The 26,298-nt window shown below is 45.6% G+C and overlaps 1 protein-coding gene across 5 annotated transcripts in view; it reads right to left on the reverse strand.

The window, feature by feature from the left end:
- Positions 1-13,850: 13,850 nt before the first annotated feature.
- The window catches only part of gnptab (N-acetylglucosamine-1-phosphate transferase subunits alpha and beta), a 119,167-nt gene continuing 106,719 nt past the window's right edge, over positions 13,851-26,298 (reverse strand). For all 5 annotated transcript variants that reach the window (XM_067999242.1, XM_067999240.1, XM_067999239.1 and 2 more), the window contains one exon: positions 13,851-18,065. In XM_067999242.1, the coding sequence (XP_067855343.1) occupies positions 17,988-18,065 (78 nt within the window). In that variant the 3' untranslated portion in view covers positions 13,851-17,987. The remainder of the gene's footprint in view (positions 18,066-26,298) is intronic.

The following is a 26,298-nucleotide window of genomic DNA, read 5'->3' on the forward strand; positions in this document are numbered from 1 at the left end:
ACAATTAAGTCAAGTTTAACCATTTTATGTACGTGCAGTGTGCACATTATATTTTCTATTTGGCAAAGTACGGTATACATTTTACTCATTGTGTCCATCGTGATCTCCTTTCGAAGTTCATGCTGGGCTCCCAGGATGATGGTGTTTTGTTCTAGGTCCTTCATAGTCTGAAAGTTAAAGTAATTTAGTTACGAACTGTTGGTTATTCGTGCCGACTCCATTTAATCAAAGAAGTATTGTGAAATTGTCAGTGTTGTCCTGCACGTGCCTGTGCTGGCTCTTTGAAAGAGCTATCCAATTAGTCCCACTCCCCCTGCTCTTCTCCATAGCCCTGCAAACTTTTTCCTTTTCAGGTATTCATCCAATTCCCCTTCGAAAGTCACTATTGAATCTGCTTCCACCGCCCTTTCAGGCAGCGCATTCCAGATCATCACAACTTGCTGAGTAAAAAACATTCTCATCTTCCCTCTGGTTCTTTCGCCAGTTACCTTAAATCTGTGTCCTCTGGTTACCGACCCTCCTGCCACTGGAAACAGTTTCTTCTAATTTACTCTATCAAAACCCTACATCATTTCGAACACCTCTATTAAATCTCCCTTGAACCTTCTCTACTCTCAGGAGAAAATCTCCATAGCTGCCATCAATTCAAGTCAACCTGCTCGGAGGGCACGTTATATTAATGTCTGAAGAGGCCTCTCCGCACACTCCTCTAAAAGGCAATGAGGCCGACCATCTTCTGCCCTGCTCCGCCAGCTTAAAGTGTGGCTTAGCGGTTGCCAGTGACCTCCGCTCCTGACCCCCGCGCTGGATCTTGTCGGGTCACGCCATTTGCATCTCGGGCAAATTGGCAGTGCTGGATGGCGGCTTGTTGACGGGGGGATCCGCTGCAAACAGTAGTACAGGCAAAGAAAGAACTAACTTGCATTTCTAGCGCCTTTCACGATCGTGGGAGGTCCCAAAGTGCTTCACAGCCAACAGAGTACTTCAGAAGAGTAGTCACTGTTGTAAAGGGTGGAGGGCTAATCCAGGCATTAGTGCTCATTATGTGGGGGTCTTTCAGGATATGACTCCGGTTTGGGGACCCTGGTGCATTCTCCCCTTCCCACCCACCTGACCCACACGCCGGGTTAATCCCAGCCTATGGGGCCGGCGATTCCCCTCCCCACTGTGTATGAGACTGTTACACTCGTCAACTTGGGGGGAGAATCCAGAATGCAAGAGGCTGTTGAGACTGAGAATGACTCTTGAGGGTCACTGTTTACTGAGTCAGAAGGTCGTGGGTTCAAGTCCCACTCCAGAGTCTTGGGCACAAGATCTAGGCTGACCCTCCCAGTGCAGTACTGTGGGAGTGCTGCACTGTCTTTCAGAGGAGACATTAAACCGAGGCCCTGTCTGCCCTCTCAGGTAGAGATAAAAGATCCCAAGGCACTATTTGAAGAAGAGCAAGGGAGTTCTCCCTGGCATCCTGGCCAATATTTATCCCTCAACCATCACTAAAAACAAATTATCTGGTCATCATGACATTGCTGTTTGTGGGATCTTGCTGTGCGCAAATTGGCTGCTGTGTTTCCTACATTACAACAGTGACTACACTTCAAAAGTGCATAAATTAGGATGGTAATGGGACAGGTTAAGAAACAAAAGATTGGTCAGGAGTAGCTGTAAATGGCAACAGCAGAACCATCACCAGTACCTGCTGTCCAAAAAAATGGGACCAGTGGTTATGAACTGAAGTTATTGAAATCGGTGTTGAGTCCAGAAGGTTGTAAAGTGCCTAAACGAAAGATGAGGTGCTGTCCCATTTCCACCTTCCTTGCCTTGCACCATCATCCCGTTTGTCATTTAATCTCTGTTACCCTCTACCCCATCACAGTCCTTTTGGTTAATCCCGGTGGATAGATTGGGACTCTACTCATTGGAGTTCAGAAGAATGAGAGGTGATCTTATTGAAACATATAAGATTGTGAAGGGGCTTGATCGGGTGGATGCGGTAAGGAAGTTCCCAAGGATGGGTGAAACTAGAACGAGGGGGCATAATCTTAGAATAAGGGGCTGCTCTTTCAAAACTGAGATGAGGAGAAACTTCTTCACTCAGAGGGTAGTAGGTCTGTGGAATTTGCTGCCCCAGGAAGCTGTGGAAGCTACATCATTAAATAAATTTAAAACAGAAATAGACAGTTTCCTAGAAGTAAAGGGAATTAGGGGTTACGGGGAGCGGGCAGGAAATTGGACATGAATTTAGATTTGAGGTTAGGATCAGATCAGCCATGATCTTATTGAATGGCGGAGCAGGCTCGAGGGGCCGATTGGCCTACTCCTGCTCCTATTTCTTATGTTCTTATGTTCTTCCCTTTTGTTCTTTCCTCCCCTCCCTCCTCGCCCCCCACTTTCCCCGGCTCTGTACTTGCTCAAAAACTATAACTCTTTTAACATCTTCCAGTTCTGACGAAAGGTCTTCGGCCTGAAACATTAACTCTGTTTCTTTCTCCACAGAACCTGCCTCACTTGCTGAGCTTCTCCAGCACTTTCTGTTTTTATTATAAAAAGCCAATTGTTGGTGGAGGGAAAAAAAAAACAAGCTGATGAAAGAAGTGATTGAGAGTAAAAAAATCAAAGAATCCCACACACTGCCATCCTCCCAGCATCATGGGCTGAGTTTCCTCTGTGAATGTCCAAGCAGCATTGTAAATGGCACTTTGTGAAACCCTGCTGAGATTGCACACCAAAGGTCAGTATTTACAAATTAAAACTGCTCATAGTTCATGCATAATCCATGCACTGGTGTTTATTTACAGAACGGTTTCTATTATAAAATTGCACGTCACTGGAAACCATACAGAACATCCACAACATGGCTAAAGGCATCAAATACCCACCGTCAGTCAGGGGAGGAAGTGGGGAGAGGGGTTGAGTACAACAAACACTTTGCGTTGAAACTAGAGTTGTGCCAGGAATTGAAAATTAAAATTTCAAAACTGAATTAAGCAGTCTGGATTCCTCTCTCATGAGGAATGCATCGGTCAGGTTGTGGTTTTATGTGAGATTATAAGAGGATGGTAACATTCAGGGGAAACCCATCAGTAGCTCTTACAATTTTCATGAGGTTTGGAGCACTGGATAAAGTGCAAAAAAGATTTACAAGGGTGATACCAGAACTGAGAGGTTACAACTATCAGGAAAGACTGAACAGGCTGGGGCTCTTTTCTCTAGAAGAGAGAAGGCTGAGAGGTGACCTGATAGAGGTCTTTAAAATTATGAAGGAGTTCGATAGGGTAACCATAGAGAGGATGTCTCCACTTGTGGGGGCGTCTAAAACTAGAGGCCATAAATACAAGATAGTCACTAATAAATTCAATGGGAAATTCAGGAGAAACTTCAGAGTGGTGAGAATGTGGAACTCGCTACCACAAGGAGTAGTTGAGGCGAATAACAGAGATACATTTAAAGGGAAGCTAGAAAAACACATGAGGGAGAAAGGAATAGAAGGATATGTTGATGGGGTCAGATAATGTAAGGTGGGAGAAGACTTGTGTGAAGCATAAACACCGGCATAGACCTGATGGGCCGAATGGCCTGTTTCTGTGCTGTAAAATTCTATGCAATGTAATTCTCATCTAGTGAATCATGCGGCTTTCATGAAGATATTGGAAGCTAAGGGGGTACACGACCAAATCCTGAATTTTACCCGTGATGTGTACTCTTGCTCCAAGACCTATGTCAGAATGGATGATAGATTCACTAAACCCCTCTCGAAACAAGAGGGCCATGAGTTTGTAGTCAGTCACCCATCCTATTCAATGTTTTCATCAATACTGCACTGGGTGGCATTGTACAGAATGGACATGGGAGTGTCTGGAATTTTTTGGGAGTATGCACAATAGGCTGGAGTCAGAGGAACGGAGAGTGGGGGTGGGGGGGGCGGGTGTTAGAGGGAGAGGTGAGGCCGTGCGGCAATTTAGACAAATGGGTGAGAATTTGAAGTTTGAGGTGTTGGGGGTGGTTGGGAGCTAATGTAGTGAGAAGTGAGCAGGAATTGGTGCAGGATAGGGTACAGGTGAGCAGGAATTGGTGCAGGATAGGGTACAGGTGAGCAGGAATTGGTGCAGGATAGGGTACAGGTGAGCAGGAATTGGTGCAGGATAGGGTACAGGTGAGCAGGAATTGGTGCAGGATAGGGTACAGGTGAGCAGGAATTGGTGCAGGATAGGATACAGGTGAGTAGGTAGAGTACAGGTGAGCAGGAATTGGTGCGGGATAGGTTACAGGTGAGTAGGTAGAGTACAGGTGAGCAGGAATTGGTGCAGGATAGGGTACAGGTGAGTAGGTAGAGTACAGGTGAGCAGGAATTGGTGCGGGATAGGGTACAGGTGAGCAGGAATTGGTGCGGGATAGGGTACAGGTGAGCAGGTAGAGTACAAATGAGCAGGAATTGGTGCGGGATAGGCTACAGGTGAGCAGGAATTGGTGCGGGATAGGGTACAGGTGAGCAGGAATTGGTGCAGGATAGGATACAGGTGAGCAGGAATTGGTGCAGGATAGGGTACAGGTGAGCAGGTAGGGTACAGGTGAGCAGGAATTGGTGCAGGATAGGGTACAGGTGAGCAGGTAGGGTACAGGTGAGCAGGAATTGATGCGGGATAGGGTACAGGTGAGCAGGTAGGGTACAGGTGAGCAGGTAGTGTACAGGTGCAGGAAAGGGTACAGGTAGCAGAATTTTGGATGAGTTGAACTTTTTCAGAGGGCAGAGGATGGGATAGAATAGTCGAGTCTTGAGGTGTCACAGACACAATGAGGGTTTCAGAGGCAAATGCGAGAGGTGGGGGTGAAGGTGGGTAACATTACAGAGGTGGAAGTGGGTGGTCTTTTTGACAGAGAGGATATGGGGTCAGAAACTCAGCTTGGGGTCAAACAGGACCCAAGAGGTTGCGAACAGTCTGGTTCATCTGAGACAGTGAGCAGGGAGGGGAATGGAGCTGGTGGTGAGGGTACAGTTTTTATGGCAGGGGCCGATATTACCTTCAAACTTTTCAATGTTTAACTGGAGGAAGTCAGTGCTCATCCAAGAGCAGATGTTGGACACACAGTCTGACAGCACAGAGGCAGCGGAAGGGTCGAGGCAGCGGGAGTGCCGAATTACGACAAGAATTGAAACACCCCTGCGGTATACATATTTGGAAGAAGGTTCAAAGGCACTGATGAGGCTTGATGGAGTCTCTACAATTGGTCCACTCTGGCCATCACAGGCCTACTCATGTTTCTCCTTCTAAATTCCCTTTCGTGTCATCTAAAGGGATTAAGAACAAAACCTACGAAAGGTCTGAACTATTAGGCTTGGTATGATCAAAATCAGGATTTGACTTTGAACCAAAGGTCTCTGGGCAGTCACATTTAGGCTTTGGACCATCTTGAAGCTGAAAGCAACAAAAGAAACACAATAGCTGAATACAGAGTCAGCAAGGGCCAGAAATACCAGGACCTCCTCCATCACTTCATTATCTTATTTTAATCTTAGTTTTTAACCAACTACAAAGGTCATGTTTTTTTAATGTAGACATTTCAACAGGAATTGAATAAACACAAGACCTTAAAATTATAGCCCCGATTTGAACCCAACCCGCCCAGCGGAGACAGGGTAGGTTCAGGTTGAGCCCATTTTTCACCCTGTCCGATTTTAGTCTCCGATTGAAGTCGATGAAGAGTAAAATCAGGCAGGGTGTAAAACGAGAATCTGAGCCCACTCTACTTCATGCAAGGAAGATTTGGACAGCGTTGAAAGGAAACACAAACTATGTACCAGAATTCATCAACAGGTGTTTTGAACCATCTGTTGTGACCATGCCTATAATTAGACTCTTTGACGAGGGAGACAAATTCCGTCCCCTCTGATGGCATGAATCCAATAGTTGGGCAATAAGAACATAATAGGCCATCCGGCCCCTCGAGCCTGCTCCGCCATTCAACAAGATCATGGCTGATCTTCTACCTCAACGCCATTTTCCTGCACTATCCCCGTATCCCTTGATGCCTTTAATATCTACAAATCTATCGCTCTCTGTTTTGGACGTACTCAATGACTGAGCCTCCACAGCCCTCTGTGGTAGAGAATTCCAAAGATTCACCACCCTCTGAGTGAAGAAATTTCTCCTCATCTCAGTCCTAAATGGCCTACCCCTTAATCTGAGACTGTGACCCCTATATTCCATAAGCAATGTTTTTAATAGGAACAGGAGGAGGCCATTCACCCCCTTGCGCCCCTTCTGCCATTTAATTAGATCATGGCTGATCTGTACCTCAACTCCATCTACCTGCCTTTGCTCCATATCCCTTGATAACCTTACCCAGTGGAGAAGCTGTATCCTCTGGCTGGAGAATCTGGAACTAGGGGGCATAGTCTCAGGATAATGGGTCGGCCATTTAGTTCTGAGATAAGGAGGAATTTCTTCACTGAGAGGGTCATGAATCTTTGGAATTCTCTACCTCACAGGGCTGTGAATGCTCAGTTATTGAGTATATTCAAGACTGAAATCGCTAGACTTTTGGACTCTAGGGGAAATCAAGGGATACGGGGATCGGGCAGGAAAGTGGAGTTGAGGTAGAAGATCAGCCATGATCTGATTGAACGGCAGAGCAGGCTCGAGGGGCTGTATGGCCTACTCCTGCTCCTATTTCTTATGTTCTTAACCGTGCTTTCTGTCCTTTAGCCAATTTTGTATCCACGTTGCCACTGACCCTTTAATCCCATTGGCTTTAATTTTGCTAACAAGTCTATTTGTGGTACTTTATCAAATGCCTTTTGAAAGTCCATATACACAACATCAACCGCACTACCCTCATCAACCCTCTCCGTTACTTCATCAAAGAACTCAAATCAAATTAGTCAAACACAATTTTCGTTTAACAAATCCGTGTTGACTTTCATTTATTAGCCCATACGTTTCCAAGTGCCAATTAATTTTGTGCTGGATTATTGTCTTTGAAAGCATCCCCACCACCGACGTTAGGCTGACTGACCTGTAAGAACATAAGAAGATAGGAAATAGGAGCAGGATTAGGCCATGCGGCCCCTTGAGCCTGCACGATGGGCTGAATGGCCTCCTCCTGTGCTGTACCTACTATGATAAGGTTACCGATGATACATTGGCCATGATTTATATTACAGGTATCTATCTCTTGTACAAGGTGATCTCCGCTCCAGATTTGATAAACTATTTTAGAGAACTATTAGAGAAACTATTCCCTCTGGTTGGGGAGGGGGGGGGGGGTCCAGAAGGAGGCACAATCTTACAAATGGAGCTAGTCCGTTTAGGAGTGAAATCAGGAAGCACTTTTACACACAAAGGGTAGTGGAAATCTGGAATTCCTTGCCCCAAAAGTCTGTGAAATTACAAATGAAATTTTTAAAACAGAGATCGATAGATTTTTGTTGGGTAAGGGTATCAAGGGATATGGAGCAAAGGCAGATAAATGGATTTGAGGGACAGATCAGCCATGATTTAATTGAATGGCGAAGGGGCTGAATTGTCTACTCTTGTTTCTATGTTCCAAATGATGAGGATAACAAATGGCATTTATATACCACCTTTAGCATAGAGAAATGTCCTGAGGCACTTAACAGAGGAGTGAGGAAAACAGAAGGAAAAGTTAGAAGGGGTGACCAAAAAAAGTGGGTCTTAAAGCAGGAGAGAGAGGTGGACAGATGAAGGAGTTTAGGGATTGAATTTCGGAGAGTGGGACCAAGGCAGCTGAAGGATGGCTGCTAATAGTAGTCATGATGTGGAGATGCCGGTGATGGACTGGGGTTTCACATCGTTCACCTGACGAAGGAGGAAGCCTCCGAAAGCTTGTGAATTTAAAATAAAATTGCTGGACTATAACTTGGTGTTGTAAAATTGTTTACAATTGCTAATAGTAGGGCAAAGGAGAGAGGAATGCACCACGGGCTGGATTCAGAGACTTGAGCACGTAATCCAGGCTGACACTTCAGTGCGGTACTGAGGGAGTGCTGCGCTGTCAGAAGTGCCGTCTTTCAGATGAGACGTTAAACCGAGGCCCTGTCTGCCCTCTCAGCTGAACATAAAAGATCCCATGGCATTATTTCGAAGAAGAGCAGGGGAGTTCTCCCCGGTGCCCTGGCCAATATTTATCCCTCAACCAACATCACTAAAATAGATTATCTGGTCATTATCTCATTGCTGTTTGCGGGACCTTACTGTGCACAAATTGGTTGCCGCGTTTCCCTTCACTGTAACAGTGACTACACTCCAAAAAGTACTTAATTGGCTGTAAAGCACTTTGGGACATCCTGAAGTTGTGAAAGACACTATATAAATGCAAGCCTATCTTTCTTTCATTAACTTCAAACTTTTTAAACATCGTTCTGGTGGCTATAGGGAAAACAATATTAGAGGCTCCAGCAGCATCCCAGGGATGGGCCTGCATCAAGGGTTTAAGGAACACAGCAGCAGGCTGGTCAGTGAGGCATGGAGGTGCAAAAGAAATTGGCCAGGAAGAGAGAGATAAAGAATGGAAGCCTTAAGAAAGCAATACACTGAAGATTGAAGATCCCAAGAGAAGGATGAGAATCGCTGGGCCCCGATATCATTCACATGAAGTGAAACCCCTGGAGCTGGATGCCACAATGGGTAGGAGAGGTGGTTTAAAGTCTTTCTGGCTGCATGAGTTAAATCAGCCAAATAGCCTCACCGGTATTTACCTTGTGATCTGGAAACCCAATGAAAAGAGATAAATATTGACCAGGACACCAGGAGAACTCCCCTGCTCCTCTTCGAATAGTGCCATGGAATCTTTTACATCCACCTGAGAGGGCAGTGCAGCACTCCCTCAGTACTGCACTGGGAGTGTCGCCCTGGATTTTGTGGTCAAGTCTCTGGAGGGGGACTTGAACCCACGACCTTCTGACTCAGAGGCAAGTGATGACATTGGTATAATTTAAAATAAGGACTTCCACAATACTGTCATTCGTCAGTTACTTGTCGAATCACTCCCTATTAGTTTGGCAGAATGTTCCAGAACACAAAAATTATTTCTACATTTTCTGGACCAATCGTGCGGTATTAATAATAGTTTTTAAAACAATTATGCAAATGATAGGTCAGCATCAGTTTGGAACTTGGGAATGCAAAAAATGTTCTGAGGCAAAGGAGACCCTCTCTGTAGCACCGGCTCATCACAAGACATAAGAACAGGAGGCGGCCATTCAGCCCCTCGAGTCTGTTCCGCCATTCAATTAGATCATGGCTGATCTGACAGCAGCACGTCACAGGTAACAGGTTTGATTGAATTCTTTTTATAAAACAGGTCTGTTGTTGCACTCCCGATGCATTATACCTTCAAGTTTATCTCCCCTCAGAACCATTAATTTGATTTTTCTCATCCTCAATATCACACAGTCAGCTTGCTGTTTTATAGACATTAATAGTCTACAGATCCACTCCAATTATCACCGTCTTACCTCCTGCTACTGCTACCAATGATATATCCTATCCCCTTCTAATTATTGTTAATCTCAATTGACACACAGGCCGCTAATTAGCCTTAGCGCCGTAAACCTCTGATTATTAATCCATATAATTACACCCCTTCCTCTGATTGTTGATCTGTACTCTACCTACTCCTTCCTCAGTTGTTAACCTTTATACGCCACTGTATTGGTTATAAAACTATTTGTACACAAGCTGCTCTTTATTACCTTCTCTAAGCTTACTATTACTCTATGATAATTACTCTACACTCCTCTCTAAATGTACTACTCTGTATTAATCTATACTTACTATTACTCTGTAACCCTTCTCTAAGATTATTCTATTAGTCTAATAATTACTCTACATTCCTAAATTTACTACTCTGATACTCAATTATTACTCTGTACCCTGCTCTAAGATGATTACTCTATTAGTCTATACTCATCTAAGTTCACTACTCTATATTAATTTATGATACTTACTCTATTATTAGTCTGTACCCTTCTCTAAGATTATTACTCTCTATTACTCCGGGTTTAAAAATAGTGGACAGCTGGTAGTAAAAGCTTAAAGTTATGGGAAAATTATTCAAAATGAAATTCAAGAGATACAAAATCCACCAGACATACAAATAGCGTCCTAAATTGCAAATACATATTTACATACAGTTTATTGAAAGCGTTTTGATATTTAGAATGCACACTGAAATGTAAACATATTTTGTAAAACAAAAATCCCATTTCCACTTAACATGATTAGTTTCAAACTCCTGAAATTATGCAGTTTGTCCATGGGGAGTTCTGCAGCAACCCTGACTGAAAATGTTACATTCCTATATTAAAAACAATTAATTTTAGTTAACGCTAATCTTTTATTTCATTTATACGGGCCTTTAAAAGGCCACTTCCTGACCAATGGAATGGTGCAGTGATCCTAATAAGAGCAAGTTTCCACATACTGTGTGCCAGTAATGGCCTGCAGCTGGCAATGGGCGAAAGAAAAATTGGGTCTCATAGAATCATAGAATGGTTACAGCACAGAAGGAAGCCATTTGGCCTATCGAGCCTGTGCCGGCTCTTTGTAAGAGCAATCCAGTTAGTCCCAGTCCCGAGCTTTTTCCCCATAGCCCTGCAATTTTTTCTCCTTCAAGTATTTATCCAATTCCCTTTTGAAAGCCACAAGTGAATCTGCTTCCACCACCCTTTCAGGCAGCACATTCCAGATCATAACTACTTTTTTTTAAATTCATTCACGGGATGTGGGTGTCGCTGGCGAGGCCAGCATTTATTGCTGGGTAAAAACATTTTTCCTCATGTCAAATTTCGTTCTTTTCCCAATCATCTTAAATTCATGTCCTCTGGTTCTTGACCCTTCCGCCAATGGGAACAGTTTCTCTTTATTTACTTTATCTAAACCCTTCATGATTTTGAACACTTCTAGCAAATCTCCTCTCAATCTTCCCTGCTCTAAGGAGAACAATCCCACCGTCTCAAGTCTATCCACGTAACTGAAGTCCCTCATCCCTGGAACCATTCTAGTAAATCTTTTCTGCACCCTCTCTAAGGCCTTCACATCCTTCCTAAAGTACAGTGCCCAGAATTGGATACAATATTCCAGTTGTGGCTAAACCAGTGTTTTATAAAGGTTCAACATAACTTCCTTGCTTATATACTCTATGCCTCTATTTATAAAGCCCAGGATCCCGTATGCTTTTTTTAAAAAACAGCTTTCTCAATCAGTCCTGCCACTTTCAAAGTTTTATGCACATATACACCCAGGTCTCTCTATTCCTGTACCCCTTTAGAATTGTACCATTTAGTTTATATTGCCTCTCCTCGTTCTTCCTGCCAAAATGTATCACTTCGCAATTCTCTGCGTTAAATTTCATCTGCCACATGTCCGCCCATTCCACCAGCCTGTCTATGTCATCTTGAAGTCTATTACCATCCTCCTCATTGTTTACTACACTTCCAAGTTTTGTGTCATCTGCAAATTTTGAAATGATACCCCATACACCCAAGTCCAAGTCATTTATATCAAAAAAGCAGTGGTCCTAGTACCAACCCGTGGGAAACACCACTGTATACCTTCCTCCAGTCTGAAAAACAACCGTTCACCACTACTCTCTGTTTCTCGTCACTTAGCCAATTTCGTATCCACGCTGCCACTGCCCCTTTTATTCCATGGGCTTCAATTTTGCCGACAAGCCTATTATGTGGCACTTTATCAAACACCTTTTGAAAGTCCATAGACACATCAACCGCACTGTCCTCGCCAACCCTCTCTGTTACCTCATCAAGAAATTCAATCAAGTTAGTTAAACACGATTTGCCTTTAACAAATCTGTGCTGACTTTCCTTTATTAATCCATACTTGTCCAAGTGGCCATTAATTTTGTCCCGGATTATCATGTCTAAAAGCTTCCCCATCACCGAGGTTAAACTGACTGGCCTGCATACACCCTTTTTTGAACAAGAATGTAACATTTGCAATTCTGCAGTCCTCTGGCACCACCCCCATATCTCTGAGGATTGGAAGGTTATGGTCAGCACCTCTGCAATTTCCATCCTTACTTCCCTCAGTAACCTAGGATGCATCCTATCTAGACCAGGTGACTTATCTACTTTAAGTACAGCCAGCCTTCTAGTACCTCGTCATTAATTTTTAGCCCATCCAGTATTTCAACTACCTCCTCTTTAACTGTGACTTTGGCAGCATCTTCTTCCTTGGTAAAGACAGATGCAAAGTACTCATTTAGTACCTCAGCTACGCCCTCTGCCTCCATGCATAGATCTCTTTATTGGTCCCTAATCGGCCACACCCCTCCTCTTAATATCCATTTATTATTTATATGCCTATAGAAGACTTTTGGATACCCTTTTATGTTAGCCACCAGTTTATTCTCATACTCTCTGCCCCTCTTATTTCCTTTTTCACTTCTCCTCTGTGCTTTCTATATTCAGCCTGGTTCTCACTTGTATTATCAACCTGACATCTGTCATACGCCCTCTTTTTCTGCTTCATCTTACTCACTATCTCTTTCATCATCCAGGGAGCTCTGGCTTTGGTTGCCCTACCTTTCTCCCTTGCGGGAATGTGCCTAGACTGCACCCGACCATCTCCTCCTTAAAGGCCACCCATTATTCAATTACAGTTTTGCCTGCCAATCTTTGATTCTAATTTACCCGGGCCAGATCCGTTCTCAACCCTCTGAAATTGGCCCTCCTCCAATTGAGTATTTTTACTCTAGATTGCTCCTTGTCATTTTCCATAACTAATCTAAATCTTATGATACTGTGATCACTGTTCCCTAAATGTTCCTCCACTGTCACTTGCTCCACTTGATTCCCCAGAACTAGATCCAGCAATGCCTCCTTCCTCATTGGGCCGGAAACATACTGATCAAGAAAGTTCTCCTGAACACACTCCAGAAATTCCTCCGCCCCCGCCCCTTTACACTATTACTATCCCAGTCTATATTAGAATAGTTGAGTCCCCCATTATCCTTCCCACTAATTGGTGGCCTATAGAATACACGCCGTAGTGTAATGGCGCCTCCATTGTTTCTTAACTCTAACCAAATGGATTCTGTTCTTGACCCCTCAAGGACATCCTCTCTCTCCAGCACTGCAATATTCTCCTCAATCAATTCTGCCACCACCCCCCACCCCCCCATCCTTTTTTTCCTTCCCTATCTTTCCTGAACACCACGTATCCAGGAATATTTAGTATCCAATCCTGCCCTTTTTTGAGCCAAGTCTCCATTATCGCCATATCATATTCCCATATGGCTATTTGCGCCTGCAGCTCCCCAACCTTATTCACCAGGCTTTGTGTGTTTACACACATGCACTCTAAACCTATCTTAGACTTTCTCATATTCTTTTAGTCTGATTCCACCTAATACTGTACCATTTTTTTATTCTAGTGCTATCTTGTCTTTCTGCACCTTATTCCTCCTTTCTAATGCTACATCCTGGTGCCTATCCCCCTGCCAAATTAGTTTAAACCCTACCCCCCAAGGGTAGTTGTTATACCTTCCAAGAGTCTGACCAAACGCTGATCATTTGGAAGCAAGTGCATGATGAACTAACTCCCACTTGACATTTTTGACTCCATTTTCTTCTAAATGAAATCAATTCTGTGAAGACAAAGTTAGAAGAGTGCCTAGGAAACAAATGCCAAGTCTGCTAGTACAGTACCCACTTCATTTATATCTGGACAGGTGAATTACAGTACAGGTGTTAACTTTTAACCACACAGTTCTACACTTTGATGGGCTGCAACCTCAATAAACAATTTATTCAAGCAGTTTAAAAGTGGTGGTGAACAGGAAACATTAAATGCAGAAAACAAAACAGATGAAAATACACTTACAAAATATTTCCAGTTTTATTAAAATACAGGAAAACTACTTTATGATAAAAAAAAACTTAAGGGTAATGGGAGCAGGCAGGAGTGTGGGATTCGACTGGGTGTTTTATGGAGAGCTGTGCAAACCTTGCCTGTGCTGTAACATTTTATGATTCCCAAATAACAGCATAGGGAGATTTATACCCTGCAGGTTACTCTGATCAAATCTATTTTTAGAATGGCTTTTTCCTCAAAATTAAATTGCCATTAGACAGGGCTTTCTCCTGGATTAAACCAAGTGCTTGGTCAGTGCTTCCATAACTACAGGTAGAAGGCAAGTAAAAACTAACCTGCACTTGGATTAATCAACCATTAATGTAAAAACGTCTCAGTGTTTGGCTGCCCAATTCATTTTTTTTTAAAGTAATGACATAAAATGCTTAGTTTATGTTTTTTTCAAAAAAAAACAAACTTGCTACACTCCCTCCATCTTGAACAGATCACCTTTAAACACTGAGCTACTGGCTGTAGATAGCAGCTATTCTGGTTTTCTTGGCTCTTTGCAGTAGACATGTCAACCACTCCTGTACCTAACCTGCAAACAGGTCAGAGGGTGGTAATGCTAGCACAACTGGATCTTTATAAATAGCAGCAATAATTTCTTTAAATAAGTAGCCCAAGGAAAGGTGAAAGCAAATTATTAGTATATCACAGTAGGTACAGCACAGAAGCAGGCCATTCAGCCCAGCATGCCTGTGCCAGCTTTGAAAGAGCTATCCAATTAGTCCCACTCCCCTGCTCTTTCCCCATAGCCCTGTAATTTTTTCCTTCAAGTATTAATCCAATTCCCTTTTGAAAGTTACTATTGAATCTGCTTCCACCACCCTTTCAGGCAGTGCATTCCAGATCATTACAACTCGCTGCATAAAAAAATGTTTCCTCATGTCACCTCTGGCTCTTTTGCCGATCTTAATTCTGTGTCCTCTGGTTACCGACTCTTCTGCGACTGGAAACAGTTTCTCCTTATTTACTCTATCAAAACCATTCATGATTTTGAACCCCTCTATCGAATCTCCCTGTAACCTTCTCTGTTCTATGGAGAACAACCCCAACTTCTCCAATCTCTCCCCAAAACTGAAGTCCCTCATCCCTGGTACCATTCTAGTAAATCTCTTCTGAACACTCACTAAGGCCTATTTCAGAAAAGCAAAAAAAAGCCTACCACCTCTTTGAACCCATCATTGAAACTTTATACCCAAACCCAAGTATAATTACTGACTACTACACTTAAAATCACATTCCACTTGAGAACAGATTTTCTTATGGACAGCTTTAAGTTCCTATTGAGAGCATGTTACTCTCCTAAAAGTAAGCTTTTCCTTTAGTTTCATTGCACAAACTCCGCTAGCAAAAGAAACTCAACTGTAACTGAACGACACTTATAGCTACTAATAGATTTTACGATGGTTTTCAGGAAATTACACCCATGTGTTAAATACACCTTTGCTCAACAGGAGTGAACTAACAGCCTAGGCAAAAAGGCAACGACTGAACGACATGCACAAAACCAAGAGAACCTCTCATGTGAACCAATTTACTGGAACCACTACCATTGGGACAACAGATGTACAGCGTGTAAGTCAGATTCTATAATAGTCCCTACATAGCTCAATAAAATAATTCTCTAGTTATTACGGTTAGAAGAGTGGAGGCCATCAATTCAGGTGTAAGTATTTTGTAATGAGGGATCCAATGATTACATTTGTTGACACTGCAAAGTGCTGTTGAAAATTTCAGGTTCCATTCCAGGCTGTTCAGGAGGTCACGAGATGGGCTGCTTTATAGCATTAAAATGTCTATTTCAGGGAAGGAAGTGGGCAATACTAACCTCTGCTCACAGTAGGAAACGGTCAGAGCAATGTGACTAACGAATGAGGAGATTATTCCACGAGAAGGAGTGTGCGCAATGGGCTAGCAGCAGTGATGTTTTTTTAAAAAAACATCTTGTTCTTGATATAGGTTTCTAGAGAAGTGTGTTGTCTGGTTATGGCAGAACATTCTCACATCTGAGCTACCAATACCAAATTTACAGTCACTTTTATGGTATCAAGTAGTACTGTTTCAAGATACATTAAGTGAACATACTAGTATACAACTCAACTCTTAAGTGTACATTTTGCTCCATTTTGAGTGTGCAAACACTGGGCAGATACCTTTTTTCTAATTTTGCAAGTGTAATACACATTTTTACACAAGTGAACACCCAAATCACCATAATATATTTCTTCAGTGATAATTCTAATCAAAATTCTTAATTGTGCAAAAACAATAAGCTTTGTTCACAGTTTCCCCATTTACACAGCAACATTTCCATCTTTTTAAATGTATAACAGTTATATAAAAATCAGTAACACACAACATGCCCTTCACAAAAAGCAAAAAAAAGGCTAGATCTAAGAACAGATGTGCTAAGTTCTGGCCAAAGCTAGACAATTACAGCCATACTAATCTGATCAGATATATATGGCTGGATGCGTTATGAATGGCTCAAAGGATGTCAAATAAGTGGACCAATCTGAAGAGTACCCACAACTGCCTCAAAGTCCTTCTACACGTTTTCAGTATAAGCCATTATAGACACCATTACTGCGATTTGCAAAAATAAATAATGACTAATCTAAAGAGCCACGCTGGAGACACTTCCTGGGGATCTTTCACTGCTTTTAAACAGCTATATATTGGTGCGTGTCAGTTTCAAGTATCTACCAAAAAGAATGGCATCCTGCCAAAAAATGGTTAACGGTGAAAATAGCTAACCCTGGTATGCTGACACACAGTGGCGAAAGACAGGTATTTGCATTTGATGTTTCTAATTTATACACTATTTAATCTCTTGTTGCCAAAGCTTTATTTTTAAATCAAAGACCAAAAAGGTTAAAAAAATTATACATTTACCTACATTTCAATGGAGACAAGACATTAGCCTCTGCCAGTTTAAAAGTATAAAAACCACTTGTTCTTCAAAAATGGATCACCTTAAACATACAAGACATGCAATAAATTTCTTTTTACCCAATTCATAAAGTTGCAACTCTGCCTTTAAAATAAATAAATATCTAACACCACTGTGAACTGCATCAACCAAGACAGGCACTTAGGTATATATCTGCAATGTGTGGAGAACCAGTTATTGAAGTAAAAGATGAGGTTAGATTCAAGCATTTAGGGTAGTATTTCCGAATGTTAAAATATACCAACTGACTTATTCCAAGTAGAATACAAGGGGAAGTAGCATACAGTCATTTTACAGCAGGTCAGCATGTTTGCTGCATTCACAGAGTACATGTGCAGCATTAATGGTTCAATTTTAGTTACAAGTTTGATAGAGCTCGAATGCCATTAAATGTCCTATAAACACACATACTGTCTTGCACATCCGCAGGTGTGTAATAAAATACATTATTCTCCACATTTACTGAAGTGCATATTGCAAATGCTACATCAGCACCATTAACACCTCTTCTCCATCCGATTCAAGACTCTTTTGTAACCTATGCAGTCTATATAAAGCTATGCCACAATCTTATTATTTTACAATATACTGCAGGGAGAAAAGGTATCTGTGTTCTTTTATAGTGCAGTAGTTCAAATACACGAACGTTCACCCCCCACAACACAATTTCCATGAAGTACATTGGTATATTTTGCATGGAATGGTACTTGAATAGCTGATTTAGAGACAAGTCCCACTAATTTCCTTTGTAAGTTCAGATTCTCATCATTGCAGCCTGATGATGTGCTCTTGTGATTTATCTGCCTGCTTCCAATAACTTCTGGTACAGGTTAAAATGTCAGTGATCTAACGCTGATAAACCCAGACAGTTGACAATCACCAAACAAGATCCAATTACTGTCATTCTGTGAAAATCCTCATTTTCTGGAGTGATATATTGCAGGTACATAGTATGGTGTTTACCCAAGAATTCCATTCCTTTGGTACAGTCATAGACTCTCTTGTTCACTTCCTTCCTTCTTTCAATTCCTCCCCGTTTTCATCCTGTGACTAATTACAGCCAAATATTTTCTCATTCTTGCTGGTCAGATGTCTGAATTCTACATTAGGAACTGAAATAGATGCTTGTCATTTTTTTTCTACACACTGCTTCGATCAGGAGGAACATTCATATACACCCGTCTTCGTGGGAAAATCTTTCGCTTTAGTGCAATCAACTGAAATAAAAACAGAAATAGATGATCTACTGCAGCAAGCATTCTTACATCACGAAATGAATTCCTTTTTGTGTGGTATTATATGGATTTACATTCTAAAAAAGTGATTTGGTTTTCACAGCACAACTGGCTGCACACAAAATACCTGCTTTTAATGGAATGATCAGAATGGTGGTGGACAAGTACCATCAGGTTCTGGGCAAAGATAATAGAACACTACTAAGCATGCAAGTTCTGCAGTATACTGCAGTCTGGTTAGTGAAGCGTAGCTACAACAGAAATGTAATCTCTGGACAGGCATTTCACCAAACATTATTGTGACCAAGATCCATCATACATCCACATATCATTGACTTACAAAAAGTCTCATTCGGAAATAAAGTCAGGTTTACCTGGCACAGTCCAAAACTTTCTAAGCTTAGTGTAAAGTTACAACAATGAATGGAAGACGTTAACCTGATATGCCAAGAGCGTCCAAACATTTTATCTTTGTGGACCACTCAGGTGCATACCACAGCGCCTCACAGGCCACCCACAGATTAAGCCCATGTTTCCATTAATGTACTGCAAGCTGTGGATACCAACAAATCTTGGTGTTCTAATTTTGCAAACCTCCAAGCCCATGAAATTCTAACGGCATAAGGGAGCGAGCCTGGCCTTCATGCACAGGCCTTAGGTTGAACACCTCTGTGATATGCTACAAGGGTATTACAGAGAACGTGTATTATTAAATTCATACGGTTGGCTCGTCTGGAGAATAAACACCCGCTTAGACCAGTTAGGATGAATGGCCTGCTTCTGTGCTATAAATGCAATGTAATTCTATGCCTAAAAACTTCCAGTCAAATATTGTGCATGACAATTGACAGCAAACATGACAAGCATTAAGTGCTGACAGGTACCTACAAAAATATTCCAAATTTTATTTCAAGATGGAACCACAACGCATATGGTACACTGCAATGCAATAATTTGCTAATTTTCTGAACACGTATTTGAATGGCAAAAACTGATGGCATCATAGTATATCTTTCGACATTCGGGGAGGGGGGGTTGGAGAGGATTTACAGGAAACAGTCTTGACAGGGATTGGGGCTCACACATGTCAATTGGGAGGGGGAACACAGGTCCAGGGAGGGATGCTCATAGACCACAGGTATCATTACAATTCCCTCACTTGCACGTGGGCCTGCGAGAGAGGTCTGAAATGTTCAGATCTGGTGAATAAAAGATGCATAGTGGCCTTCGAATGGCATTGGGGTTGCATTAGGATTTTTGCTGAATGAAAACCAACATAACTTCACAGAGGCCGGACCGCACAAATACAGGATCGGGGTATGCCTGGGCTCGGCAAAAGGGTCGGGATGAGAGGACTGGATAGAAAAACTGGATGAGAGGCTGAAAGGTTCTCCCATCTGTCCAGGTTAGAAAAAGTAAAATTGACAATAATGATTCCAATTCCAAAGGCTTACACATGATCTTATTCAGGCATGGGGTTTAAAGCAGGATATTGCTGCAGATCCATCCCATGGCCAGGGTGGGGAACTGCATGCAAACCGTGCCCACCACCACACATTACTCAGTGACTACTGCCAGGGACTAGCGCATGTGCATTGGGGCCTGGAGCGTGTAGGTCACCAAATGCCCTCGCTGCCGTTCACTAAAAGCGTGAACCGGAGGCCGAGCACCAAAAATGCAGTCAATGCAGGCAGTTATTGGGGGGGGAGCATTGAAAAGCCCAGAGGAAGAGGAGAAGAGGAGGGGGAAAAGGGGGAACAGAAGCAGAGGGGGAAAAGGGGGAACAGAAGCAGAGGGGGAAAAGGGGGAACAGAAGCAGAGGGGGAAAAGGGGGAACAGAAGCAGAGGGGGAAAAGGGGGAACAGAAGCAGGGGGAGCTGAAGCAGGCGGAAAGGGAGGAGCAGAAGCAGTGCAGGAAGGGGAGAAGCAGTGCAGGAAGGGGAGAAGCAGTGCAGGAAGGGGAGAAGCAGTGCAGGAAGGGGAGAAGCAGTGCAGGAAGGGGAGAAGCAGTGCAGGAAGGGGAGAAGCAGTGCAGGAAGGGGAGAAGCAGTGCAGGAAGGGGAGAAGCAGTGCAGGAAGGGGAGAAGCAGTGCAGGAAGGGGAGAAGCAGTGCAGGAAGGGGAGAAGCAGTGCAGGAAGGGGAGAAGCAGTGCAGGAAGGGGAGAAGCAGTGCAGGAAGGGGAGAAGCAGTGCAGGAAGGGGAGAAGCAGTGCAGGAAGGGGAGAAGCAGTGCAGGAAGGGGAGAAGCAGTGCAGGAAGGGGAGAAGCAGTGCAGGAAGGGGAGAAGCAGTGCAGGAAGGGGAGAAGCAGGAGGGAAGGGGAGAAGCAGGAGGGAAGGGGAGAAGCAGGAGGGAAGGGGAGAAGCAGGAGGGAAGGGGAGAAGCAGGAGGGAAGGGGGAGCAGAAGCAGTGCGGGAAGCAGAAGCATGGGGAGGGCAGAAGCAGGGGGGAAGGTTGGAGCAGAAGCAGCGTGGGAAGGGGAGAAGTGGGGGGGAAGGAGGGGAGCAGAAGCAGTGCGGGAAGCAGATGCAGGGGGAGGGCAGATGCAGGGGGAGGGGGGAAGATGGGAGCAGAAGCAGCGCGGGAAGGTGAGAAGCGGGGTGAAGGAGGGGAGCAGACGTGCGGGAAGGGGGAGCAGAAGCAGCACGGGAAGGGGAGAAGCGGGGGGAGCAGAAGCAGGGGAGGGGGGAAGCAGAAGCAGGGAGAAGGGGCGAAGCTGAGGGGAAGGGGAGTAGAAGTAGAGGAAGAAAGGTGGAGCCCGGAGAGAGCAGAGCTGGGGGTGGGGGAAGAGAATTGATCCAGATCTAAAGGCGGGGGGGGGGGGGAAAGGAGAGGGAGAATGTGGTCCAGGAGGGGAGATGGATCACACTCTCCTCCACCTCCTCCACCCCCCCCCCCCCCCCCGTTAGACCTGGATCACGTTCTCCTCCCCCCGTTAGACCTGGATCACGTTCTCCTCCTCCTCCCCCCACCCCCGGTCAGACCTGGATCATGCTCTCATCCTCTCTCTCCGCTGCCCCCCCACCTCCGTTAGACCTGGATCACACTCTCCCCCACTGTTAGACCTGGATCATACTCTCCTCCTCCTCTCCTCCTCCCCCCCACCCCCCCTCCCCAGTTAGATCCGGATCACGCTCCTGACCATGAACGAGTTGATTTCTCGGAAAGTCCAGCGCACGCGCGTAGGTCATCGGACGCAGTGTCACTATTCACTTTGTAATGTCAACCGTGACACACCCACCTCCGCTCCCACTTTCTACCCAATAAACCTGAAAACAATCCATGCCCCACACACAATGCCCCATCAGTCACTGCAGCTCTCACCCACAGTGTTTACTTTGAAGGGAATGATTAGAGTGACAGTGTGCGTACTTCCGGTTTTCGATCGACACGTGACCTCCTCCTGCGCATGCGCTAGGCCACCCGATGATGTCACTCTCAGCGCATGCTAAGAAGCTATGGCTCCGCTAGTGATGTCATTTCCAATGACGTCACCCTCACTAAACCAACCTTGCACCTCAAATTATTTAAAATAGTCAATACTGTGGATTTGTCAAATTCAGCCTCACAGAGAAATGGCTACATCCCCCGCATGATCTTGCAGTGCCCATTCATGGGGCCACATATTTGAAGGAGCCTGACGTGGAGAGTTTTTAGAATCAAAGCGAGGTGGGAGGCTGCTCAATGTGGAGGCCTCACTCCTCCAGAGGACAGGGGAGTTTGGTGGGAGTTTTTAATCAGATCATGTTTGCTGATGATTGCACAGTGTTCAGTTCCATTCGCAACCCCTCAAATAACGAAGCAGTCCGAGCCCGCATGCAGCAAGACCTGGACAACATCCAGGCTTGGGCTCATGAGTGGCAAGTAACATTTGCGCCAGACAGGTGCCAGGCAATGACCATCTCCAACAAGAGAGAGTCTAACCACCTCCCCTTGACATTCAACTGCAATACCATCGCCAAATCCCCCACCATCAACATCCTGGGGGTCACCATTGACCAGAAACTTAACTGGACCAGCCACATAAATACTGTGGCTACAAGAGCAGGTCAGAGGCTGGGTATTCTGCGGCGAGTGACTCACCTCCTGACTCCCCAAAGCCTTTCCACCATCTACCAGGCACAAATCAGGAGTGTGATGGAATACTCTCCACTTGCCTGGTTGAGTGCAGCTCCAACAACACTCAAGAAGCTCGACACCATCCAGGACAAAGCAGCCCGCTTGATTGGCACCCCATCCACCACCCTAAACATTCACTCCCTTCACCACCGGCGCACAGTGGCTGCAGTGTGTACCATCCACTGGATGCACTGCAGCAACTCGCCAAGGCTTCTTCGACAGCACCTCCCAAACCCGCGACCTCTACCACCTAGAAGGACAAGAGCAGCAGGCACATGGGAACAACATCACCTGCACGTTCCCCTCCAAGTCACACACCATCCCGACTTGGAAATATATCGCCATTCCTTCATCGTCGCTGGGTCAAAATCCTGGAACTCCCTTCCTAACAGCACTGTGGGAGAACCTTCACCACACGGACTGCAGCGGTTTAAGGCGGCGGCTCACCACCACCTTCTCAAGGGCAATTAGGGATGGGCAATAAATGCTGGCCTCGCCAGCGACGCCCACATCCCATGAACGAATAAAAAAAAATGCTAATAGCATTCGATAAGGTTCCACCTAAGAGGCTGTTAACAAAAATAAGAGCACATGGAATTGGAGACATCCTATTGGCTTGCCCTCCATACCTGTCTTCAAACCTGGACATAAGTTCGTTGACGCTCGAGGCAGCCTCCACCCTATCTTCGTCAACCGTATCCCACCACGGGACCTCTGACTTTAACTTTGGACTCCCTCCTATTGTCTCCTCTCTAATCCCTGTTTATTACCAGGACCTATCTATCCTAATCTTGCTATGTAACCTCACCTATGTAACTTGAGTTTCCCTGTGTCCATTCGCGTGCATGTTTTGGCTGCCGCTCCGGACCTGAGACCATTACTTCTATTTCACCTTTCTTCTTCTTTTCTCTTTACCCCTCCAAGACCCCTCTCTCCTGTCGTCACGCCTCCTTTCAGTTTTCCCCACTCGAGTACTCTGACCTCCAAATCCTTACCCCAAAACTTCAGCACTCCTTGACCTTCCTACTCTCCTACTGCCGTCCCAGGATTGACTCCCTCTTAGATAAGCCTACATTTTCCCTCTGTGCCTCCCTTGGCATCCTCCGAAGGGCCCATCGAGGCACTCGTCACTGCCTCCTTACGAGCAGCAACCCCAACCGCCCCACCATACTCTCTCACCAACTTTCCTGCCCAGCTCGCGGCTGGAGGCTAATCTTGCCAATCTCCTTCCCGTCCCCTTCGCCCCTCCCAGCGCTGACCCCATGGATTCTGCCGTGAATCAACTATCAGTGCCCCTCTCCGCATCTCACTCCAGAATATCCATTCTCGTGAATAAGGCCCTTGCCATCCATGAGCTTATTGTGGATGATTGCATCGACATTATGACTTTGACGGGTGATGACACCTTCTCCCTTAATGAAGCCACCCAGCCTGGCTATATCACTTGCCCCGCCCAGACAGCCACGGTGGTGGTGTGGCCCTTATCACCAAATCACACCTTGGTCTGTCCCCCTACTCCTCTGGCACCTTCTCTTCCTTTGAGCATCTCACCTTGTTCCACTCCTCTCACCTCTCCTTTAAAATCCTCGTTCTCTACCACTCAACCAAGTACCACGCCAAGTTTCTCACCAAAATATCTTCACTGCTTTCCTCCCTCAGCCTCTGCACCAAGCGACTTCTCATCCTCAGTGACTTCAACCTCCATCTCAACTCAACGTGCTTTTTCTCCTCTGAGTTCACTGCCCTCCTATCCTTCCTCAATTTCTCCCTCCATATAAACTCCTCTACCCATATTCATGGCTACCCCCTCGACCTTGCCATCTCACGTGGCCTCTCTACTCCCATCGTGTCAATCACTGATAAGGCCATCTCTGATCACTTCCTTGTATCCCTATCCACCCACATCCCCCTTCTCCCTCCCAACCCCACTTCCTTCTGTGTCCACCCCTGGAAAAAAACTCTCTCCCAAGACCCCTACAATGGCACTCCCAAATTCCCAGCTGTCTAGCCTTTGGCCCTCCATTCACTACAACATTTCTGCAGCTACTGATCTGCTCAATCACACTCTCACCTCCAACGTTGATGCCCTTTTCCCCATTAAAACCATTAGTCTCTTTTATCCTGGTCTGTCCCCCTAGTACGACCCTTATCTCCGCTCCCTTAAGTCCAAGGGATGTTTATGACGGACAACTGGTTTAGCCATTCATCACCAGATCTGGCTGGACCACATAAAGCACTATCGGGTCCTGCTCTACTCTGCCAAGACTGCTCACTATTCCAGGATCATCCTGGAATGGAAAGATAACCCCCGGCTCCTCTTCACTACAAACCACCTTCTTAAACCCCTCTACCCTGCCTCCTCCACCCTCACCTCCAACAAATGCGAGGAGCTCATGGACTACTTTGTCACTAAGATTGAGACCATCTGTTTAATTGCCTCTGCCGCTTCTCTCCCTTCCCCTAGCCCAAGCCAAACGTCCCCCCTGCCTTAGCCCTGAACTTGCAGCCTTCTCTAGTTTCTCTCCTATCTCCCCTCATGCCCTCTCCAAGCTCATCTTGACCATAAGACCCACTTCCTGCTCCCTTAACCCTGTTCCTACTAAACTACTGACCATCCAATTTCCCTTCTTGGCCCCCATGTTAGCTGATATTGCTAATGGTTCCCTCTCCTCAGGTATTGTCTCTCTCCCCTTTAAATCTGCCGTCATCACCCACTTCCTCAAAAATCCGACCCTTGACCCCTCTGTCCTTGCAAGCTACTGCCCCATCTCCAACCTCCCTTTTCTCTCCAAAGTCCTTGAATGTGTTGTCACCTCCCAAATCCATGCCCACCTTTCCTGCATGGTTAAATCCCTCCAATCAGGTATCCCCCCCCTTCCACAGTACTGAAACGGCCCTTATCAAAGTCATAAATGACATCCTATGTGATTGTGACCATGGTAAACTATCCCTCCTCATCCTTCTCGACCTGTCTGCAGCCGTTGACACGGTTGACGACACCAGCCTCCTCCAACGCCTCTCCTCCTCGTCCAGCTGGGTGGGACTGCGCTCGCCTGGTTCCTTTCTTATCTATCCAGTCATAGCTAGAGAATCACCTGCAATGGCTTCTCTTCCCGCTTCCATGTTGTTACCTCTGAAGTCCCCCAAGGATCTTTCCTTGGCCCCCTCCTATTTCTCATCTACATGCTGCCCCTCGGCGACTTCATCCAAAAACACGACATCAGGTTCCACATGTATGCTGATGACACCCAGCTCTACCTCACCACCACCTCCCTTGACCCCTCCACTATCTGATTTGTTATACTGTTTGTCCAACATCCAGTACCGGATAAGCAAAAATTTCCTCCAACTAAATATTGGGAAGACCGAAGCCATTGTCCTCGGTCCCCGCCACAAACTCCGTTCCCTCACCACCGACTCCATCCCTTCTTCCCCTGGCCACTATCTGAGGCTGAACCAGACCTTGGTGTCCTATTTGACTCTGAGATGAGCTTCTGACCAAATATCCGCTCTGAACTCGGGAGCGCCAGCGCCGTGCGTTCTCTGAACTCGGGAGCGCCAGCGCCGTGCGTTCTCTGAACTCGGGAGCGCCAGCGCCGTGCGTTCTCTGAACTCGGGAGCGCCAGCGCCGTGCGTTCTCTGAACTCGGGAGCGCCAGCGCCGTGCGTTCTCTGAACTCGGGAGCGCCAGCGCCGTGCGTTCTCTGAACTCGGGAGCGCCAGCGCCGTGCGTTCTCTGAACTCGGGAGCGCCAGCGCCGTGCGTTCTCTGAACTCGGGAGCGCCAGCGCCGTGCGTTCTCTGAACTCGGGAGCGCCAGCGCCGTGCGTTCTCTGAACTCGGGAGCGCCAGCGCCGTGCGTTCTCTGAACTCGGGAGCGCCAGCGCCGTGCGTTCTCTGAACTCGGGAGCGCCAGCGCCGTGCGTTCTCTGAACTCGGGAGCGCCAGCGCCGTGCGTTCTCTGAACTCGGGAGCGCCAGCGCCGTGCGTTCTCTGAACTCGGGAGCGCCAGCGCCGTGCGTTCTCTGAACTCGGGAGCGCCAGCGCCGTGCGTTCTCTGAACTCGGGAGCGCCAGCGCCGTGCGTTCTCTGAACTCGG

Source organism: Heptranchias perlo, chromosome 18 (assembly GCF_035084215.1).
Source record: "Heptranchias perlo isolate sHepPer1 chromosome 18, sHepPer1.hap1, whole genome shotgun sequence".
Taxonomy (NCBI): Eukaryota; Metazoa; Chordata; class Chondrichthyes; order Hexanchiformes; family Hexanchidae; genus Heptranchias; species Heptranchias perlo.